The sequence below is a fragment of the Pogona vitticeps genome, chromosome 5, assembly GCF_051106095.1.
Source record: "Pogona vitticeps strain Pit_001003342236 chromosome 5, PviZW2.1, whole genome shotgun sequence".
NCBI classification, from domain to species: domain Eukaryota; kingdom Metazoa; phylum Chordata; class Lepidosauria; order Squamata; family Agamidae; genus Pogona; species Pogona vitticeps.
Window position 1 is genome coordinate 42,805,671 of NC_135787.1, and position 18,489 is coordinate 42,824,159.

The 18,489-nt window shown below is 38.8% G+C and overlaps 1 protein-coding gene across 5 annotated transcripts in view; it reads left to right on the top strand.

Moving 5' to 3' along the window:
* Positions 1–18,168, top strand: part of EDNRA (endothelin receptor type A) — a 118,169-nt gene extending 100,001 nt beyond the window's left edge. For all 5 annotated transcript variants that reach the window (XM_073001581.2, XM_073001585.2, XM_073001584.2 and 2 more), the window contains 6 exons: positions 1,835–1,959; positions 3,695–3,893; positions 11,405–11,557; positions 12,814–12,947; positions 13,788–13,896; positions 14,860–18,168. In XM_073001581.2, the coding sequence (XP_072857682.2) occupies positions 1,835–1,959; positions 3,695–3,893; positions 11,405–11,557; positions 12,814–12,947; positions 13,788–13,896; positions 14,860–15,000 (861 nt within the window). In that variant the 3' untranslated portion in view covers positions 15,001–18,168. The remainder of the gene's footprint in view (positions 1–1,834; positions 1,960–3,694; positions 3,894–11,404; positions 11,558–12,813; positions 12,948–13,787; positions 13,897–14,859) is intronic.
* The last annotated feature ends 321 nt before the right edge of the window (positions 18,169–18,489 follow it).

Consider the following 18,489-nt stretch of genomic DNA (forward strand, 5'->3'; position numbering starts at 1 on the left):
TTAGCAAAAAGGAAGAGAGCAATGCCTCTCCTTCCTTTTTGCTAAGCCCCCCGTACCCTTGCATTTTGAGAAGGCATGGAGCGTAGCAAAAAGGAAAGGAGCAACGCCTCCCCTTCCTTTTTGCTAAGCTCCGCATATGCCCTTGTCTTTTGAGAAGGCACGGAGGTCAGCAAAAAGGAAGGGAGAAATGCATCCCCTTCCTTTTTTGCTAAGCCCCATGCCTTCGCAAAAGGCAGTGATAAAGAGCTGCCTTCCATATAAAAAAACGACCCTCAATTTTTTTCTCAAATTATTTCAGGAAAATGTGTTGTTTTATACACGGAATAATACAGTACGTCATTGATTTCAGGAACACTACAGAACATCCCTCATGAGTCATTGCCATAGAGGTGGACCTCATGATCTTCCAGTCTTTAAAATCTGACCTAGGAGCAGTCCTTTTGGGAAAGTGTAACACATATGTCACCCTAGCTCCTTGTAATTAAAGGTAGACTTTCATACCAGAAGATCTGTAACCTCATAAATTGAGCCATGATTTCATAGAGCACAGAAGCTAAATATAAGCTTCAGCGATTAGCACTTCCATTCAAACAGCTTAGCTGTGCTTTTAGGTCTCACCCTTATATTGGGTGAGACCTAACCACTAACATAGGATTATCTTGTGTCTCTGCTACACTAGCTCTTCCTAGGCAGAGATAGTCTGGCCACAATTTTCATTTTTCTTATAGCATCCTGGCTAGATTACTGTAATGTGTGGTAAGTGGGACTATCTCTGAATATTGACATTTCAACGGGGTCAGAATATGGCAATTAGATCAGACTGGTATGCCCTCATATGCTTGTATTTACCTGAATAAATTGTGTGTAAATGATTTTTTTAATGTGCCATTATGTTTCCAAGTGTGCTGTAGATAAGATAAGGTGATGTAACCTAATGTAACCTAATGTAAAATAATATGTTTCCAAGTGCAGTTAGAGGTCTAGGTTATGACCTACCTAATTGGAACCAAGATACTTGATGGTACCCATACTCCTTCTTTAATTAGAATCTACAAGGAACAAAACCTTTGCTTTGGAGGCTCTACTGTGTATACTTGGGAAGGGCATGGACCAGATAATGACCTGTAGTCCAGTGAAATCTCATTTATGGAATATTCCCTCAAGAGAATTCAGGAGTCAACAGCATTTGTTTTCAGATACCAGCTTAGGATCCTATTATTTTCTGAGGATTTTAACTGGTAATCTGAGCATGGTGCTATTACTGATTTGTTTTGTTTTTTAGACATAAGCACAGAAGCTGCCATTATAGATAGTCCTTGATCAGAATATAGAATTCCTTAACTGCTGAAAATATCTGAGTGTATAGCAATTTTTCTGACCTACATAATTGGCAGGTTAGCTAGTTTTGTTTTGCTATTTGTCTTCAGGTCTTAGGCACGGGATTCGTTTGGTCTTATTTTTGAGCACAGAAAGGCGCCACTAACAGGATGACTCTAATGGCTGTTTTTGCCCTTAGATTGTTTCCCTTGGGATGATTAGTTTGTTTCTATAACCATTTTAGAAAAATTTAAAGATAAATAGAAAAAACTAGTGTGTGCAAGTGGCATATAAGTGTACATGATCAGATAAGGAATAAAGAGAAGATACAATCTTCATTTACTCTCCCCACCCCAGCTGATGCTCCTGAAAGAACAGAAAACATTTAGTTTAGTCTGAAAAATGTTAGTTGAATCACATGCAGCAACCTGAAGATAGTTGTGGTGAAAATCAGTCGTATATTCACACTTTCTGCATAGCCATTTAACATTTCTCATTTCTTTTATCTGTTCTTCAGCTTCATGCTCAGTGGCCCTTCGGAATGACTCCTTTGGGGATGTTTCTGTGCAAATGTTTTCCTTTCATTCAGAAGGCTTCTGTGGGAATCACCGTCCTTAATCTCTGTGCTCTAAGTGTGGACAGGTAAAGAATTTCTTGTTCCATTTTATAAAAATATTTATCCTCGAAACTGTCAAGAGAGTCTAAAAAGAAAGGCATTGACTCATGCTTTCACGAGCATACAGGTGTAGCAACCCATTTTGCATTAAGTCCGTCAAGCTGTGCTGTGTTGTAATGCTGTGTGTCAATTTTTCTTAATGGCCTTGTAGGAAAGGACCATGGGAACATTAGCAGGTGTTCAATTCATTTAAATTTTTTGGGCTTCCAGATGTTGTCGGACTCAAGCTTCCATCTTCCCTTATTTTTGGCAGTGCTGATGAGCACCAATGGGAATTTTAGTCCAACAACATCTGGAGGCTCTCATATTCCCTATCCTTCCCTTGGAGGAACAGTGACTGATTCAGAAAGTTTAAGGTAGTGCGATATTTAAAAGTTTGACACTGTATATCTACCATACCAGCCTGAACAGACCAATATAATCTGATTTCAGAACCTAGGCAGGGTTGGGGTTGGTCAGTACTTCCATGGAATAGCACCAGACATCTCCATGTGGAGCTAGGAAAGAATCCTGGCCAAAATCCTGGCAAGCCAGTCAAAGTTGACAGTACAGGGCTAAATGGGCCCAACGTCTGATTTAGCATGAGACATCTTTTTGTGCTCCTGTGTTGAATGGACGTCAGCCAGCCTATACATAACTAATAGGAAACACAAAAATAAATTCCTTCCTTTGCAAAACACTTCCTACTAGGGATTGTAGAGATGATGTTGTTCTTTTGTGGAAGCCGGTTTTCTATGGGTTTCCCCTACTGTACTCATGGTGCAGTGGTTAAATTGCAGTACTGCCGCCAAAAATTCTGCTCATGACGCAGGTTCAGTCCCAGGTAGCCAGCTCCAGGTTGATTCATTCTTCCATGCTTCCAACATTGGTAAATTGGGTACCCAGCTTGTTGGGAGTGGGGGGCCAATGTGTAGCCTTCATAATTAAATTATAAACTATCTACAGAATGCTTTAAGCTCTATGGATATACAAGGAACACACTTTGCTTTGTTTTTGCATTAGTCCAGTAAGATGTATGGGTCTGTAGTCAGAGGGTAGGGCCATTTCCACTGTTCCCTCCCCTGCCATCATGGCATGGCCAGCTTTTGAGGGTGGGGGATATTTAGATAATAAAGACACAACAAAAATAGGAAAAAAATCTACCCTTTTCACCTACATATTAGCAACATTGTTTATAAATATAGTTAGATGTATAAGAAGTAGTAGAAAATGAAGACAGGATACTTCACACACTTTTAAAAACAGTAAGCAAAACAAAACAAAATTATTATTATTATTATTATTATTATTATTATTATTATTATTATTATTATTATTATTATTATTAGTAGTAGTAGTAGTAGTAGTAGTAGTAGTAGTAGTAGTAGTAGTAGTAGTAGTAGTAGTAGTAGTAGTAGTAGTAGTAGTACTGCTACTATAATACTGTCACTGTTACTGCTCTTACTAGAACTGTAATAACATTGTGTGTTCTCATAAAGCTGTAACTTACATGTATGCTAATATATGTCCAAGACCTATGTATCACATCTTATGCTGGTCAGTTGTTCTCACACCTTGAATGAAGTCATAGGTCTACAGAACAGAAATAAGAAGCATTATATTTATTGATTGACAGCTCCCAGAATCCCAGAGCCAGCATGGCCATTTGTAATTCTGGCTTTTAATAAAGAACTAAATTTACTATTTGTCTGTTCATTGTAGGTACCGTGCAGTAGCTTCCTGGAGTCGTGTCCAGGGAATTGGAGTCCCACTGATCACTGCTATTGAAATCTTTGTCATTTGGATTCTTTCCTTTATTTTGGCTGTCCCAGAAGCTATTGGCTTTACCACTGTAAGGTTCAATTACAGTGGGGGTGAATATGTTTCCTGTATGCTCTTGCCAAGTAATAAATTTTTACAGGTACGATATGAAGTAGAACGGTTGTGGTTGTTTTGTATATGTCACTGGGGAAGAAGAGGAAAAATGCAAGCACAGAAAAGGGAGAAGTTAGGTCATAGATGGAAGAAATCATGACAGAAGTCAGGTTGTAAGAGATGCTTAAGCTTAAGGCATCTGGAAAAGCCTAGAATATTTCTAGTTCGAAAACAGGACATTTTTTAGATAACTTATTCATAGGCTTGCCATAAATTGGAGGCAACTTGATGGCACATTACAACAACAAACAGAACTTTTCCTATCTTTTATTTTTAAAGCAGCTCTATAAGATGTCTTCTGATATGAGCTGGTTGAGGCCTAATGTTTAGTTATCAAAATGTATTCCAGATTCATATTCTCCTCTTTTTTGCATGTGCCAATATCATCTGCATGCTAAAAGAGAAGGCAATGACCCCCTAGCATTTTCTAGCAAACCACTAAGGGTTCTTCAATTGTCATTGCTAAACCAAGTCGCAGTTGTGATTGGCGCCGTGCTTCATGGAGTAGTCATATGCAAGGTGGCCATATCTTAGGACATCGGCTGAACTTCTAGGGAACAGCTGGAATCATGGAAGGTAAAAAAGTTTTTTTTCCATGTGAGGTGACTTTAAAGCTTGCTCACCTGTCTCTACTTGTTTCCATTGGGTACCAGGACTCACTGGCTTAGCACAAAAGTATTTGTGTGTATGCTTGGTTTCTCAAAACCACTGCATGCCTCACATTGTGACATCACAAAGATCCACTCTGTGACATCACAAAGGACTCCCCATGTGACATCATGAGGACCCCCATCCTCTGATCTCAAATTTTGGCCCTGAAATCTGAGGGAAACCTGTTGGTATGCTCCAGGAGCAAAACTTTGAGGTTTGGTTTCCTCTCATGTGGACACACCAAATAATTATGGAGGATAATGGAAGATGATGAAGGTAAATTCACTTTTTATAATTGCATCTACTTATTCTGCATCATATCCCCAAAGAAAATGCTTGCACCTCAAGGATGTACCTACTCTCTCACAGCTCCCTTCTTTCTGTCTTATTTTCTAATAAATGGTGTATTTTGTTATCATTCTCCCTCTTACCCTTGCAGAGCACGGATGCCAATTTTTTAATTTAGGGGAAAAAATCCGTCATGTAGCTTAATAGCTCCCATTCAAGGAAACTGAGCTGATTATTCTTGATTGCTAATAAACCATCTGCCTAACATTCCATGATCTCTGGTTCCTGTAAAAGCATGGTGCACTTTCTCACACAAAGCAACCTTATATGTTGACACTGGCTGTAGGATCCAGTGAGACCATCAGTCTAATTTATGCCCTTAATCTTATTTTAAACATTCTTTTCAAGCAGTCAGTGCAGACCTCTAGCAAAAGAAAAAAAAATCTGTCCTCTTTATCTATCTATCTATCTATCTATCTATCTATCTATCTATCTATCTATCTATCTATCTATCTATCTATCTATCTATCTATCTATCTATCTATCTATCTATCTATCTATCTATCTATCTATCTATCTATCTATCTATCTATCTATCTATCTATCTATCTATCTATCTGTCCATCCGTCCATCTGTTTTATACCCCAGCTTTCCACTAAAAAGAGATGTTACACATTTCTTAAAAGAATAAAAACAGATAAAATCACATTTAACCAAAGAATAATGAAATAATCTAAACAAACCCCTCCATAAAAACCATTATAATCGTGTGAATACATTCAATCATTTAAAACAGGCTTGTCCAACCTGCGGCCTGAGGGCTGCATGTGGCCCAGGTCAGCTCGTAATGAGGCCCAGTGCAATTTTTTATTTTTAAAGAAATTCCAAAGTTTCAAGTTACACTTGTGGCCGGAATGTGGCCGGGACATGTCACAACAGTAGAGGGGGAGAGAGGGAAGGAAGGAAGTAGTGGGAGGGGAGGGGACGGGGGGCTGTGTGACTGCATTGTGCCGTCCCTGTCAGTAGGTGGACCCCCTCCCGGCCCTATAAAGCCGCCAGAGTCGAAGCTGGCAGCCTCTGCTGTCTGAGATCGCAGCTGCCAGTAAACGCGCTTGGAGCGGGGCTGCGCAGGACGGCTAGGGCTGCCCCCCCATGCAGCCCAAACCAAATATATGTGCGGCCCAAACCAAATTTTCATCTTCTAATGTGGCCCAGGGAAGGTGAAAGGTTGGACACCCCTGATTTAAAACATCAAAGAATTCAGTTAAAAGTAACACAGTAAGATAGGTCTATGTCAGTGACTCCCTGCACAGGAAGGAGAAGTCAAGGGGCAGGAAGGAGGAAGCAAGGGAAAAGAAGGGGAGAAGGTGTGTAAGTATCTGGATGTATGGATTAGGAGGGAGGAGAGACGGAGAGAGAAGGAGAGAAGAAACAATTCCACCAGCACCACTGCCACCGCACAGCTTGGCATCACTGACAGTTGCCCTCCAAATGTAATATCCTAAGCAACAGAAACTTTGTTCCCCATTTGTTTAGCTAAAAGATTTCATCAGAAAAAGGTGGAGTGTATTTGATCCTGAGCCCTTGGTAACTACAGTAGCAGAAGAAACCACTTAATTGAAAATGTGTTGCAACCTAGGGTTCAATATCATTTCATGGACCAGGTAGTTGAGAAGACTGCCCACACCATCCTAAATTCCAGTCTTGTTGGATTATTGGTAATCTAGTCTTCAGGTTCTCAGGGATTTTTTTTTTCCTTTCTTGTCCACATAAAATGAGAAAGGGGTTTCTGATGATTAGCACGAGGTGCTTTTCTGCAGCTTGACTGTGTAGATTGATGCAAGGCTCCAGCTGGGTGGAACAATGGAAGCTTTGCCGCAGGGCACCAAATTTAGAGGGTGTTGACATTTGGAGGTGAAATAGAAGATAAACAGGAACAACCACTACAACACCTCCCAGCCCTATTCACTTTTCATTTTATGAAAACAAAACCTTTTTTCTTTCTTAGGGAACAGATATCACATTCCCCTCCTCCTTTCTCATAGGTGGGAGACAATACTGCTTGCCCCAGGTGCCAAAATGGCTAGTTTCAGTTTTTGAGAGTTTTGCATTGGCCTTTTGCCCTCTTCCATTCTTGGGACTCTGTGTTCTTGTTATTGCTTGGTTCTCCCCTAGAAGGCCACAGTGACAACTTTTGAGTTTCTTCGCTATAATTGCTTCTCTGAAAACAGTTCTAGCAGTTGTAGTACACAATAATCTGGATGGCCTATAATCCACATCAGGACGAATAGCCTCTCAGTCTCTCTTTTCTCTCTGTTTCCAAAATGGGACAAAGCCCAGCCTGCTAAATAGAAAAACAACAACAACTCTACAAGTCCCGGAATGCTGACTTGAAATTCTACATCTGAAAGACACTTCCTGAACTAAAACTGTATTTCCATAGATCTATATGTCCGTATTCTTATAATATTTGTGATGAGGCTTTTAGGCTATGAACTGGGGTGGATGACTGTGGCACACCAAATGATTTTTGAGTGCAATTCTTGTGATCTCTCAGCACTGGCTAGGCTGGCAATGGCTAGTGGGATCTGCAGTCCAAAAACATCTGGAGGGCTGCAATTTGCCCACCTTTGCTCTACAAGTTTCATTTGCACAGACATGCATGGAAGATTCAGGTGGATCTCACTCACTTGACCTGTTTCTACTAAAATCATATTAGTAACATCATTTTTCTGGCTTATGCTAGATTCCTGAAGAATCTTACTCTGAGGGATGCAACTCCCTTTGGTGGAATGGTGGGGAAAGGGCTGCTCCTTTCTTTAATTTTTGATTGTGTTTCCACTCAATTGTCCTCTCCCCCATTTTTTCTGTACACATCTGTATCTTTTGCCCTGCAGAGGGTGAAGTGTTAGATGATGGTTAGGAGAGGGCTAAAGAGCATCCTTCTCTGCTGTTTGTCTGCTGTAGGCCAGATTTGTTTAAGAAAATAAATCATGCAGAAAAGACATGAACAAGTACTTGTAATATGTTATCAGTACATAATGAGACCCTCCCTCCCACTTCTCTCATTTTCCCTTCCAAAAATATTTCAAACAAACTCATATTAGAGAGCTACCCTGATTTGCAAAGAAGCCCTTCCCCCGCATAGCTGGCTGATTTCCAGATACAAATTTGTGTAAAAGAAAAGGGGAACAGGGACCTGAAGGAGAGCAGATCATAGAAGTTTCATGTTAACTGCATGATGGAGAAAAGGGGGAAGCCTGTCCTGATTTAGCTCTGATAGTTACAATAAATTTTGTCACTCTATGTTAATAAATCTTTATGATTATTCCCTTTTCTATTGTTGCAGAAACCTCTTAGTTATTATTTGTTAAGGCTCTGTTTTCAACTATTTGTCCTTGGATGCAAATCCCAAAAGGCCAAGCGCTTTAGGGAACAAGTGGAAAGGCACATTTCCTGTGGAAAACTAGTTCCATGTGGACTCGCATGGAAAACAAAGGATTCCTGTGTCAGTTACATCAAAGTACAAAACAGAGCTCATGCAAATCTGTGTAAACTTCAAGAGCCATAATGAATCATTTGCAAACATCTTGGTTCATTTTTTGTAACTTCAAAATGTCATGGTGACTCCTTTAAATGCTAAATATGTTGGATATAGCTTTGATATTCTATCTAGCATTTTCCCCCTTTGGCACTAGAAGAGGGTAGAGGGTACGTTTCAGAGACAGGAAAGATAATGCAGCTTAATTAACTGCTGCCAAGCTTATCATCTCAGTATCAATTCAGCAACACTAAATTTAACTGTTACTCTTTTTTGTAACGTTTTCACCTCTGGAAGGAGGTCGATTTAAGACATGTTGCTATTCATATGGGGTGTATCTTTTCCCATTCTCCCCTTACCTTGCTATCCCTACCTAAATTACCCTATTAATTTTTTCCCACTTTCTTGTGCTACAAGTTCTTGGTCTTGTTTTATTCTTAGTGTTGGTATTGCACTATTATTTATAGTGTGAGCTACCCAGAGAAAGGTTTGTTAAAGGTGAGTGTGTAAACAGTGAAGGTAAATAAATAGGATGAATCGTCTGGATGATAGAAAACTCATGGCAATCATAATGTCCCTCTCTATCTTAAGCTACATTTGCTTTGATACTCTCTTGATATTTACTGATTATAGTTTTCACAGTTTTTGTTTTTGGTCCGGCTATATCATAAACAAACAAACAAACATTTCAGTTTAATTTATGGTAAATCTTGCCCTATTTAGAAGAATGAGAAAGCATTCCCTTCAGTACCATTGCCCACAGCCTTCAGCTAGCTAGGATATTCCCACAGATTCCAGCAGATTCAGTGGTATCCTTTGTGAAAAAAAGTTCACATGAGAAAGATATATATATTCAGCACCCAGCTGCCAGCTAAAAGCCTGAAGTAAATTGCATTCTCACTGTCTTGCCTTCTCCTCTCTTCCTCATATAACCAATGACTGTCTTCATAAGTAATCTAAAAATACTGCTTCATTAAGAATAAATTAGCCTGTGGTGAAGCTTTAATCTTCATACATCATAACTAACTCTTCTGTTGAAATATATGTAAACAGAATTAGAGGTCTCCAACTTCTTCGAAAAGCAGCAAAGCAGTTGGATGTTAGTACCATTATCTTCTGGTATGGGAACCAGTAGAAGTACATCTGCTAGGAATAAACAATTGGTGGGAAAAGATGCAAGGAAAAGACTCCCCTTCTACATACAGCATTCTTCTTGACTAGTAACCAAGGAGGAACAGTGGATTCACAAGACATGCCTGTGTCAGTCTGTGTTGCTTATATTTAGATAGAATTGAAAAATGCATATAGTTATTAGCAGATGACTAAAACACTGAAGAGTTTTATTAAAATACTCATCTGAAATAATCAACAATTCTTAACATAAAGTGCAGGAAATAGTGGAGCTTTAGAGGCATCTCCTGTTTCCTCTCACATAGTACACATACCAAGTGAAAGGGTACATTCCAATCGGGGAGTTAAAACAACCACAGACTCAAAGTATTGGAAACAGCAATCTGGATTCCACATTTTCCAGACTAGTGCATGCTTAAGTGGCCTCTTTCTGCCTGATACACAAGCAAGGCAGCTAATCTTTCGACTGATAGCAGAGCACAGGCATTCTTAACCTGGACCTTTTGGCATCAAAGCCATTCATAAAAAGCCTTAAAAGGTAACAGACCAGCTTTTCCACTGGGACACAAGCTATTAGCTAGATTTCTCTTGCTCTTTGATTGTAATACAGAGATTAGTAACAGCTATATGGTCACTGGTTTTGAAAATGAAGGTTGGGTGGGTTTGTCATGTATCAAGTATTCTCCTCATTGCCCAATTGATCATGTGCCCTGGCCTAGGGAATAGGGGGAAAAAAACATTGCATTTACACACGTGGAAAGTTTTGATGTATCCACAGATGATCACATCCCAAATAAGAAGGGTGCAAGTCCCAAGTTGGTTTTGGACTGCAGTTCTCAGAATTGCCAGTTCTGGAACTTGCAGTCCAAAAAAAGTAAAATTTGCAAACTCTACCATACTCTTATGTCAAGGCAGTTTAAAAATTGCTTTAACATGTTTGTTACCCAAATAGATGAACAAATTTCTTTGATTCCAAAGACTGAGACTCAAATTCTCTAGGGTTTTTTTTCACATGTATAAAGACATTTTGGGGGGTGTTTTCTAGGATTCCTGTTGCACCTGATCAATTGGGTGCATAACAGACAGCCTGGGAAACAGATTATATCACTTGCATGATTGCCATACATGCTGAAACCATAAGACTTTGGATTGGACTCTATTATCAGTGAAAACATTATCAGTGGTGATCCTATGCCCACTGACATTTTCCTGGGCATAGTGACCTCTCAAGATTAAATATCTTATTCCTCCAGTACAGTGTCATGCTTCTGTCTCATTCTAAACATTCATCACTACCCTGTTCTTCAGTGGGCTTTCAGTAGGAGTTACAAACATTCCCAAACAGCAGTAATGTGGTGTCAGGGTGAGATTGCATGTCGTGTAAGAACAACAAATTATTACTCATTTTATTTCCTGTCATGGATTGGGAGAGGCGCATGTGGGATTTTCTGCCTCTGGTACCAAAGCAATTTGGCCTTGGCCTTGGCTATTTTTCATCATGATTTGAGATGGAGAGGGTAATGATTTGCTGTTCTGCCTCAGGCAGCATAATGCCTTGGGCCTACCCTGTAGGAAGCCATTCCCTTTATTCCTGCCTGGAAGAACAGAATAACATCTCTTGATTAATTCATTTTCATTACATTCTAATTTGACTAATTTTAATTGAGTACTAAAGTCTCCCTTTCAAATTCTTTTCCTGAAGATTAGCAGCTGCAGAGAGTCCAGAGTATGTGGAATGTTCTTATAGGGATGTCTTAGTACTGTCATTTCTGATATCAAAGTTTAGTCTACTTACATTCTTCTATTCTTCATCCTCTGTAGAAGACATAAGGGATAATACATTCCATGTTATAACACATTGCTATGTTTTGTATCTCTGCTACAGGTCTATGTCAAAGCCAAGGACTGGTGGATCTTTGGTTTCTATTTTGCCATGCCACTGATATGCACAGCATTCTTTTACACTCTGATGACCTGTGAAATGTTAAACAGGAGAAAGAGCAATTTGAGGATAGCTCTCAGTGAACATCTTAAGCAGGTAAGGAAGGAAGGAAGGCCATATCTAGAAACTAGTGGACAATGCATTTTGCATGTACAGCTTGCTGAAAAGAAATTCAGGACAGGGTTTAAGAAAATGCTTTCCAAAAATTGTAAGCATGGCTAAAGATGAGTTTTTACGATAAGGATAATGGAAAGTACAAGTAAATAATTACAGATACCATTCTTTAAATGGTCAGATGGAGCTATTCTTTATTTAAAACCATCCTCCTTATTCTCAGACCTTCAGTTCTTTCCAAATGCTTTGGATTCTATCTACAAAGAGGTCCCCAAAACTCATCCTTACATGTTGGGCCCTTTCTTAAGTCAAGTTCAAATCACACTGCATTTCCTGCTTTGATGCAGAATATTATTATGAACATGTCATAGCAGGTGCATGAGAACTCTGCTGACAATAGTTACAAAAAAAGAATGGATTTTCCAACTTCATTCCCTAAAATAAAGCACAGAAAGAAGACTTTTCCAAATGCACCATTTCAATTGCTGTGCATCAGCTTATTATTATTACAATTAGTTACTTGCCAAAATCATGTTGCACAACTTATGCCACGTAGGTCTGGTGACATCATTACCTGCAGAAATTAAACATTTCTGATTCCCCCTAAAAGTTCCAAGGCTGTAGGACAAGGAGGGAGTCTTTAATTTAAAAAATTGTCACCACTCATAAAATCCCTGGAAAAATCATAGGGACCTTTGAGGGGACTGACTGAAAATTTGCAATTTTGGGGGGAAAAAAGTTGCAGCTGATGATGTCATCAGCCCTATGTGGCCTAACCTTTGGCAACAGGATTTCCTCCATTATATTACATTTATGTCCTGCCTCTCCTCCAGTGAGTGCAAAATGTCATATACGGCTTCTCACTTTGTCCCTCATCATTTTGTAAGAATCCTGTGGGTTTCCTAATTCCATGAGGATTTAGACTTTGATCTCTCAAGTCCCAGCCCAACATTTTGACCACGGCACCACATTGGCCACTATCTAAGCAGTGCAGTACAGTAAATACTGTAGGAGATCTACAGAATTGTGTCAACATTCTGGTTGTTAAAACAATTCTGTGGTTTTGATCATTTTCTCCTGCATAACCATTGCAATAGCAGTCATTGGTAACATGTCTAATGACTGGGTTTGCTAAGGCTGTGTTTCTTAGATTTGGGCAGCTTCCATTTGTTCTCAATCATTTTATGCTTGATTTATCCCACATTTTTACATTTCTTACTTGTTCTTTCATCTTTCAGCGACGAGAAGTTGCAAAGACAGTTTTCTGCTTAGTTGTGATTTTCACCCTTTGCTGGATTCCTCTCCATGTGAGTCGGATTCTGAAGATAATGTTGTATAATCAACAGGATCCTAACAGATGTGAATTGCTCAGGTATTATTTTAATATGGGATATGCATTATGTTAATTTGGCAGAGGATGACTGAAGCAACACAATATTCTAGTTTGCACTGAGATATGATGAACCATGGAAATGGATATTTTAAAGCTCTTGACTTGATTTTCCATGAACTGTTCCTCCTCATCTGAAAGAGCCCAACCATGTAGGCAGAAACAAATTTTGTTGGTCTTACCCACTAGATTAGTACTGGAGGCTAGGTGACCAATTCTATGGAAACTGTCTATGATTGTTAAACCTGTTAATTAAACCCTGATTCAGTTTGGGCTGAGCCTGCCCTAATCCAGACTGATTTGGTCCTGAATCTGAATCCCCTTTCCACTGTTCATAGATTATCATGCAATCCACAGCTGCCAAACACTTCCCCTTTTATTTGTTTACTGCAATCTTTATGTGTCAGTTCTTGTTTGCACAAATTCTAAAGCAGACCAAGTTTATAACAACACCATAAGGAAAATGAAAAATGAAACAAAAACCCCGATTGTTTCAGCATATTAGAGCATTCCAAACAGTTCATGGCCAGAAGAAAGCTGAAGAAAAAAAATACAAGTTTAATAAACATCTAAAAGTAGCCAATACTGAGGCATAACATTACTGTAGAGAGAAGATCATTGTATAGGGCTGGTATCGCTGCAAAGAACACTTACAGTATTTCCTATGTCAAATGTGTGAGTTGTTGCATGGACAACAGCCCTTGCCCCCAAAGATCACGGCTGCCTGAACAGTTGTTATACAGAGTCATGTTCCTGTTGCTCCTTATTACTTTCCAACATGCAAAGATTGTAATTTTTTCCCTTTCCTTTTTTTAATCCTAGCTTTTTGTTGACATTGGATTATATTGGCATTAATCTAGCAACCATAAATTCCTGCATAAACCCTATAGCACTCTATTTTGTGAGCAAGAGGTTCAAAAACTGTTTCCAGGTAAGGACTGCAATGTTTTACAGAAAATGTTTAGCGGTAAACAAGAAATAACTAAGGGAAAAATGGATGAGCTTAAGTACGTCTCAAGTTCTGTTCACATTGTCATTACAGCATATTATTTAGTTGGATGTCCTTTATTAATGAAACAAGAAACAGTTGGGTTGGTGCCCTGGGATACCTAGAACATCTAAATCAAGAAACATTGATTCATGACTAAGTGGTTGGGTTGGGAAAGTCTCTGGCTTTCTTCCACTATGGACCAATTCAGACATCGAACAAAAGCATTGTTAAAGGAATTTATCTGTGGTTTGATGTGATATCTGAATGTGTATGCCACAGCGCACAGTTGACTTGGTAAACCTGAAACCAGGGTCTGGAGTGATTTTGTAAACCATGGTTTAGAGTTGATATGTTCCATAGCTTTGCCTCCAGAGACTGCTGTCTTCTTAGAACTCAGCTTCCCACATTCATTCCAGTGAAAGCTCAAAACCACGATTGCCTTCTGTAAATTTGGAAGCTCCAACCATTCTGTAGATTGGGAAACAACCACCATGGTTTGGGTTCTAATATAACCTCTTAACTGTTAGAGCAGTATGACAATGGAATCAATTACCTCAGGAGGTGATGAGTGCTCCAACAATGGTGGAGTTCAAGAAAAAATTGGACAGCCATCTGTGAGATCTTCTTGGTTGGGATTGCTGCATTGAGCAGGGAGTTGGACTTGATAACCTTATAGGACCCTTCTAACTTAATCATTCATTGATTCTATGATAAGGTTGACACAGCCCATGGTTTGGCATGATGCTTGAAATGTGCCTCTCATTCAAGTGTGATACAGTTCTTATCATTTTGCCCCTGCCCACTTCTGCTTTCTTCGCTCTAGAGGCTTCTGCAATGTAGTGAAAGCCATTCCTTCAAAGGGAATAGAAAATTAATGTTATTCTGAATCTCTTTTCTTGCCAGTCATGCCTCTGCTGTATATGCTACCAGACAGGAAGTCAATCATCATCTGTTCCTATGAATGGAACAAGTATCCAGTGGAAAAACAATGAACTGAACAATCACAATACAGAACGAAGCATCCACAAGGACAGTTTAAATTGAGATGCAGTGGAAACTGTACTTCACAATTCATGAAGAAAAAGAAAGTGGGAAGGGTACTTAGTACTCTGTGAACACATTTCATTTGGAAGCTCCGTGCTCTCTCGCATTTGGTTCCAAAGAAGACCAAAAGGATGGGTGTACACATGTGAAGCTCTACAGATTTCCACTTGATGGCCTGGACCTTTCCTTTTTCTTATGAAGGAATTATTATTATTTTAACAGAACTGTTTTACACAGAACTCTACAGAATCTGCAGACCCCTGATGCATCTGTTAAATATGTATGATATACGCTCTTGTGGCTTTTAAAAAAATCCCTAAGTCAGTGTGTGTCTTTTTTTAATATTGTGAAAAGGGAGGACTAATGGCTGCTCTATAATGAAATCCTCTTGATAGCAAATGTATTCCACATTTAACAGTATGTTCTGCATGAAGCATATATGCCATATCTCTGCAGCATTTTACTTAGTGGATATTGTGAACAAGATATGGGGTGCTTCCAGACAGACCATTCATACTGCTATCAGTCGAAAAACATGGTGTAGCAATTTTATATTTTCTTCCTTAACTTTCTTCTTCTCCTGTCCACTCTGTAGCCTTCAGTGCAGTCCATAAAACAACTTCAAGAGTGTTCCCAGTACTCTTGGAGCAGGGCTGCAGAGGAGGGGGGTTTCCCACTGACAAAAGCCATTCTATCAGCAGAAGAACCCTATTGAAGACTGGCCATAGGAATGTATGTGCATGCACATGCACATGTTTGTTTTTGCATAAGGGGAAAAATGGAAGAAATTTGGAGAAAAAACAAGAGGGCTATAAATAAAGTACAGTAACATCTGGATCTCTGTGAATGAAATTCTTTGAATTAAGCAGGATGGCTGCACTGTAAAACCTTTGTCTGGAAGCATCCATTAACTGAATAATTATTGTTTGTGATGTTTAATTGTTTGTGGTACTTTACTAGTCATTGATGTATAGCAGGGATGAGAAATATGCAACCCGCCCAGATGTAGCTGAACTGCAGTTTCAAGCATTCCTCACCACCAGCTGTGTTAGCTAGGGTTGGAGGCAGATGCAGTTCACGGTGTGTAGTTTGCACACCTTTGCTTTAGAGACATGGATTTGAAATACTAACAATATTAGGTACTTAGCACTTGCCCAAACTGATTCATAGAAGGTACTTCAGTGTAAAAGTTAAGTTATTTAGGCTCTTCACAAAGCATGTTGTTCTGTTGTTCAACTCAACAGAAATGTGATGCTCTGTGAAACAACTGTTCAAGACTGATTCATATTTCACCAGCTGTTTTTTGTTTGTCTCTGTTCTTTCTAGAGTATGAATCCCACACTCAAATCTAACAGTCAGTTTCAGCTCCAAAGTAAAATGGGAATGCAACAGAAAAAAAATGCACTAATTACGTTGTCATTAGAGGTTGCTTGCAGAAAGTGATTGCCTGTGCCACTATTTATACATTATATACAATTTAGAAACACATTTGCTCTAGGATAATAGTGTGTTCCAAACTTTTGATCTCACATTTCTGTTGTGAAACGGAACTCAGAAATAGACACTCCATAAAACTATGTGCTATCTGACTAGCATATCCCTACTTGGAAGAATGTTTAACATTGTTCAAAATGATTTATAATTCAGATTGGGAATGCTGAAATTAACAAAATAACTGCATTACAAAAACAGAGTACTTTGATATTAAGGAAATCATTAATTATGAGGGATAGGGCAAAACCTTTGTGCCCAGATGGAGGTACAGATATGGTTGTGAGCCACTAAACCCCTGGACGCAATGCAGATTAAGATAGGCATCAAAGATTTTAAGAATCTAACTAGATATCATGTCCAAGATCTCTCTCTCTCTCTCTGTCTCTAATTAAAAGTAGCTAGAGTAGGAAGAACCACTTTGAGCTCTTGTGCTGGAATGAGGTTTCAACCTTTTACAACCAGAGTTAATTACTATAATTCTCTGACTTTAGGTCTACCATTAAAGACAGTTTGGAAACTTCAGCTGATACAAAATGTGGCTGTCAAAAAGCTACCAGAAGGAAGGTGATCAGCTCGGGTAACGTGAAGATAAAACTAGTTATGCTGCCTATCTGTTCATTACTGAACTAAATTTAAAGTGCTGGCATTGGCATTCAAACCTCTTAACTAGGGTGGGCAAGCTGGTGCCCTCCACATGCTTTGGACTGCAAGTCCTATCATCCCCAGACCCTGCCATCCTCTGCCAAGATCAAAATAACACCCTAACAGAATTTAGAAGTAATAGTTATCTGGACAGAGGCAAAACAAATCACAGTACTGTATCTTTGGATCTTGCTGTAGATAGGTAAAGCTCATTAGTGGAAATGCAAATTTCCTAAATAGAAAGTAGAAATATTACGAGGATTGTAGCCAGTACACTCAAAACTGCATGAAGAAATCCTGAATCCATTCCCAAATATTATATCCTCTTCTGTATAGGTCTATGTTTGGGCCTTCTTAGGCATCATTCAATCCACAGAATCTACAACAATTATTAAACAGCCAAGCTATTGCCACTGTCCATGCTGCATTTTATAATTTCTAACTTCTGATAGTTTTAAAATCAGTTTTATGCTTTGAATGGAGGAATGTTGCCTTAGGCATCTTCTGGAAGAAACAGCTCTTCACCAATACAAAAAAGATTTTAAATTTTAATCCATTCAACTACACAATAATGGCCTTCACATAGTTATAACCTTTAATGCATGGTAGATTTTTTGTTGATGTTATTGCCATACATGTAGTATTTCACTACCCAGCAAAATGAATAACTCACAGCGGTGTAATAAACAATATGCATTCTGCAGAAAACTGCACAGAAATTTAAAATATCACCTGTGCTTAGCTGAGGAAATAGGTATGTGGACATTTAGTTCTATTTCAAGTAGAAGACACAATTTTGTGCATAATTTACAAGATCAAATGCAAAGTGTTCTATTTATATCTCCTGAAGAATTCCTAAAATGTTTCTAGACAGACAGAAGGCAATATTGCAATGTGTCTATATAAAATGTTCTGTGTAAATGATTGTATGTATTTTGGTGAGTTTTTTAATGGCTTCCTTCTGCTTATCTATACATGTATGTGTTCAGGTTTTTAAAGAAAATATAATGTGTTGGTATTACTCTGTAAAAACTCCTGTGCATGTTGTTTTAATTTGTTCCTATAAGTCCCCACATGGCACAGTAGGAATATAAATTATTCTAGACAGAAGTATAAAATAATTATTTTCTGATTCTGATTCAGCTTCAGTGTGACCATGGTGAAACATGATTGTGAAAACACAAACCAACAATCTGTTTCATCCATATATACCACCTCATACAACCAAGTATAATTGGAACAATAACCAAACAGAAAACTTATTTCTTATTCTTTAATTCTGTCTTTCCAGTCCTTTGAAAGTTTCTGCTTTAGGCCATCACAAATCCCCTAGACATATTTCCATTACCCACA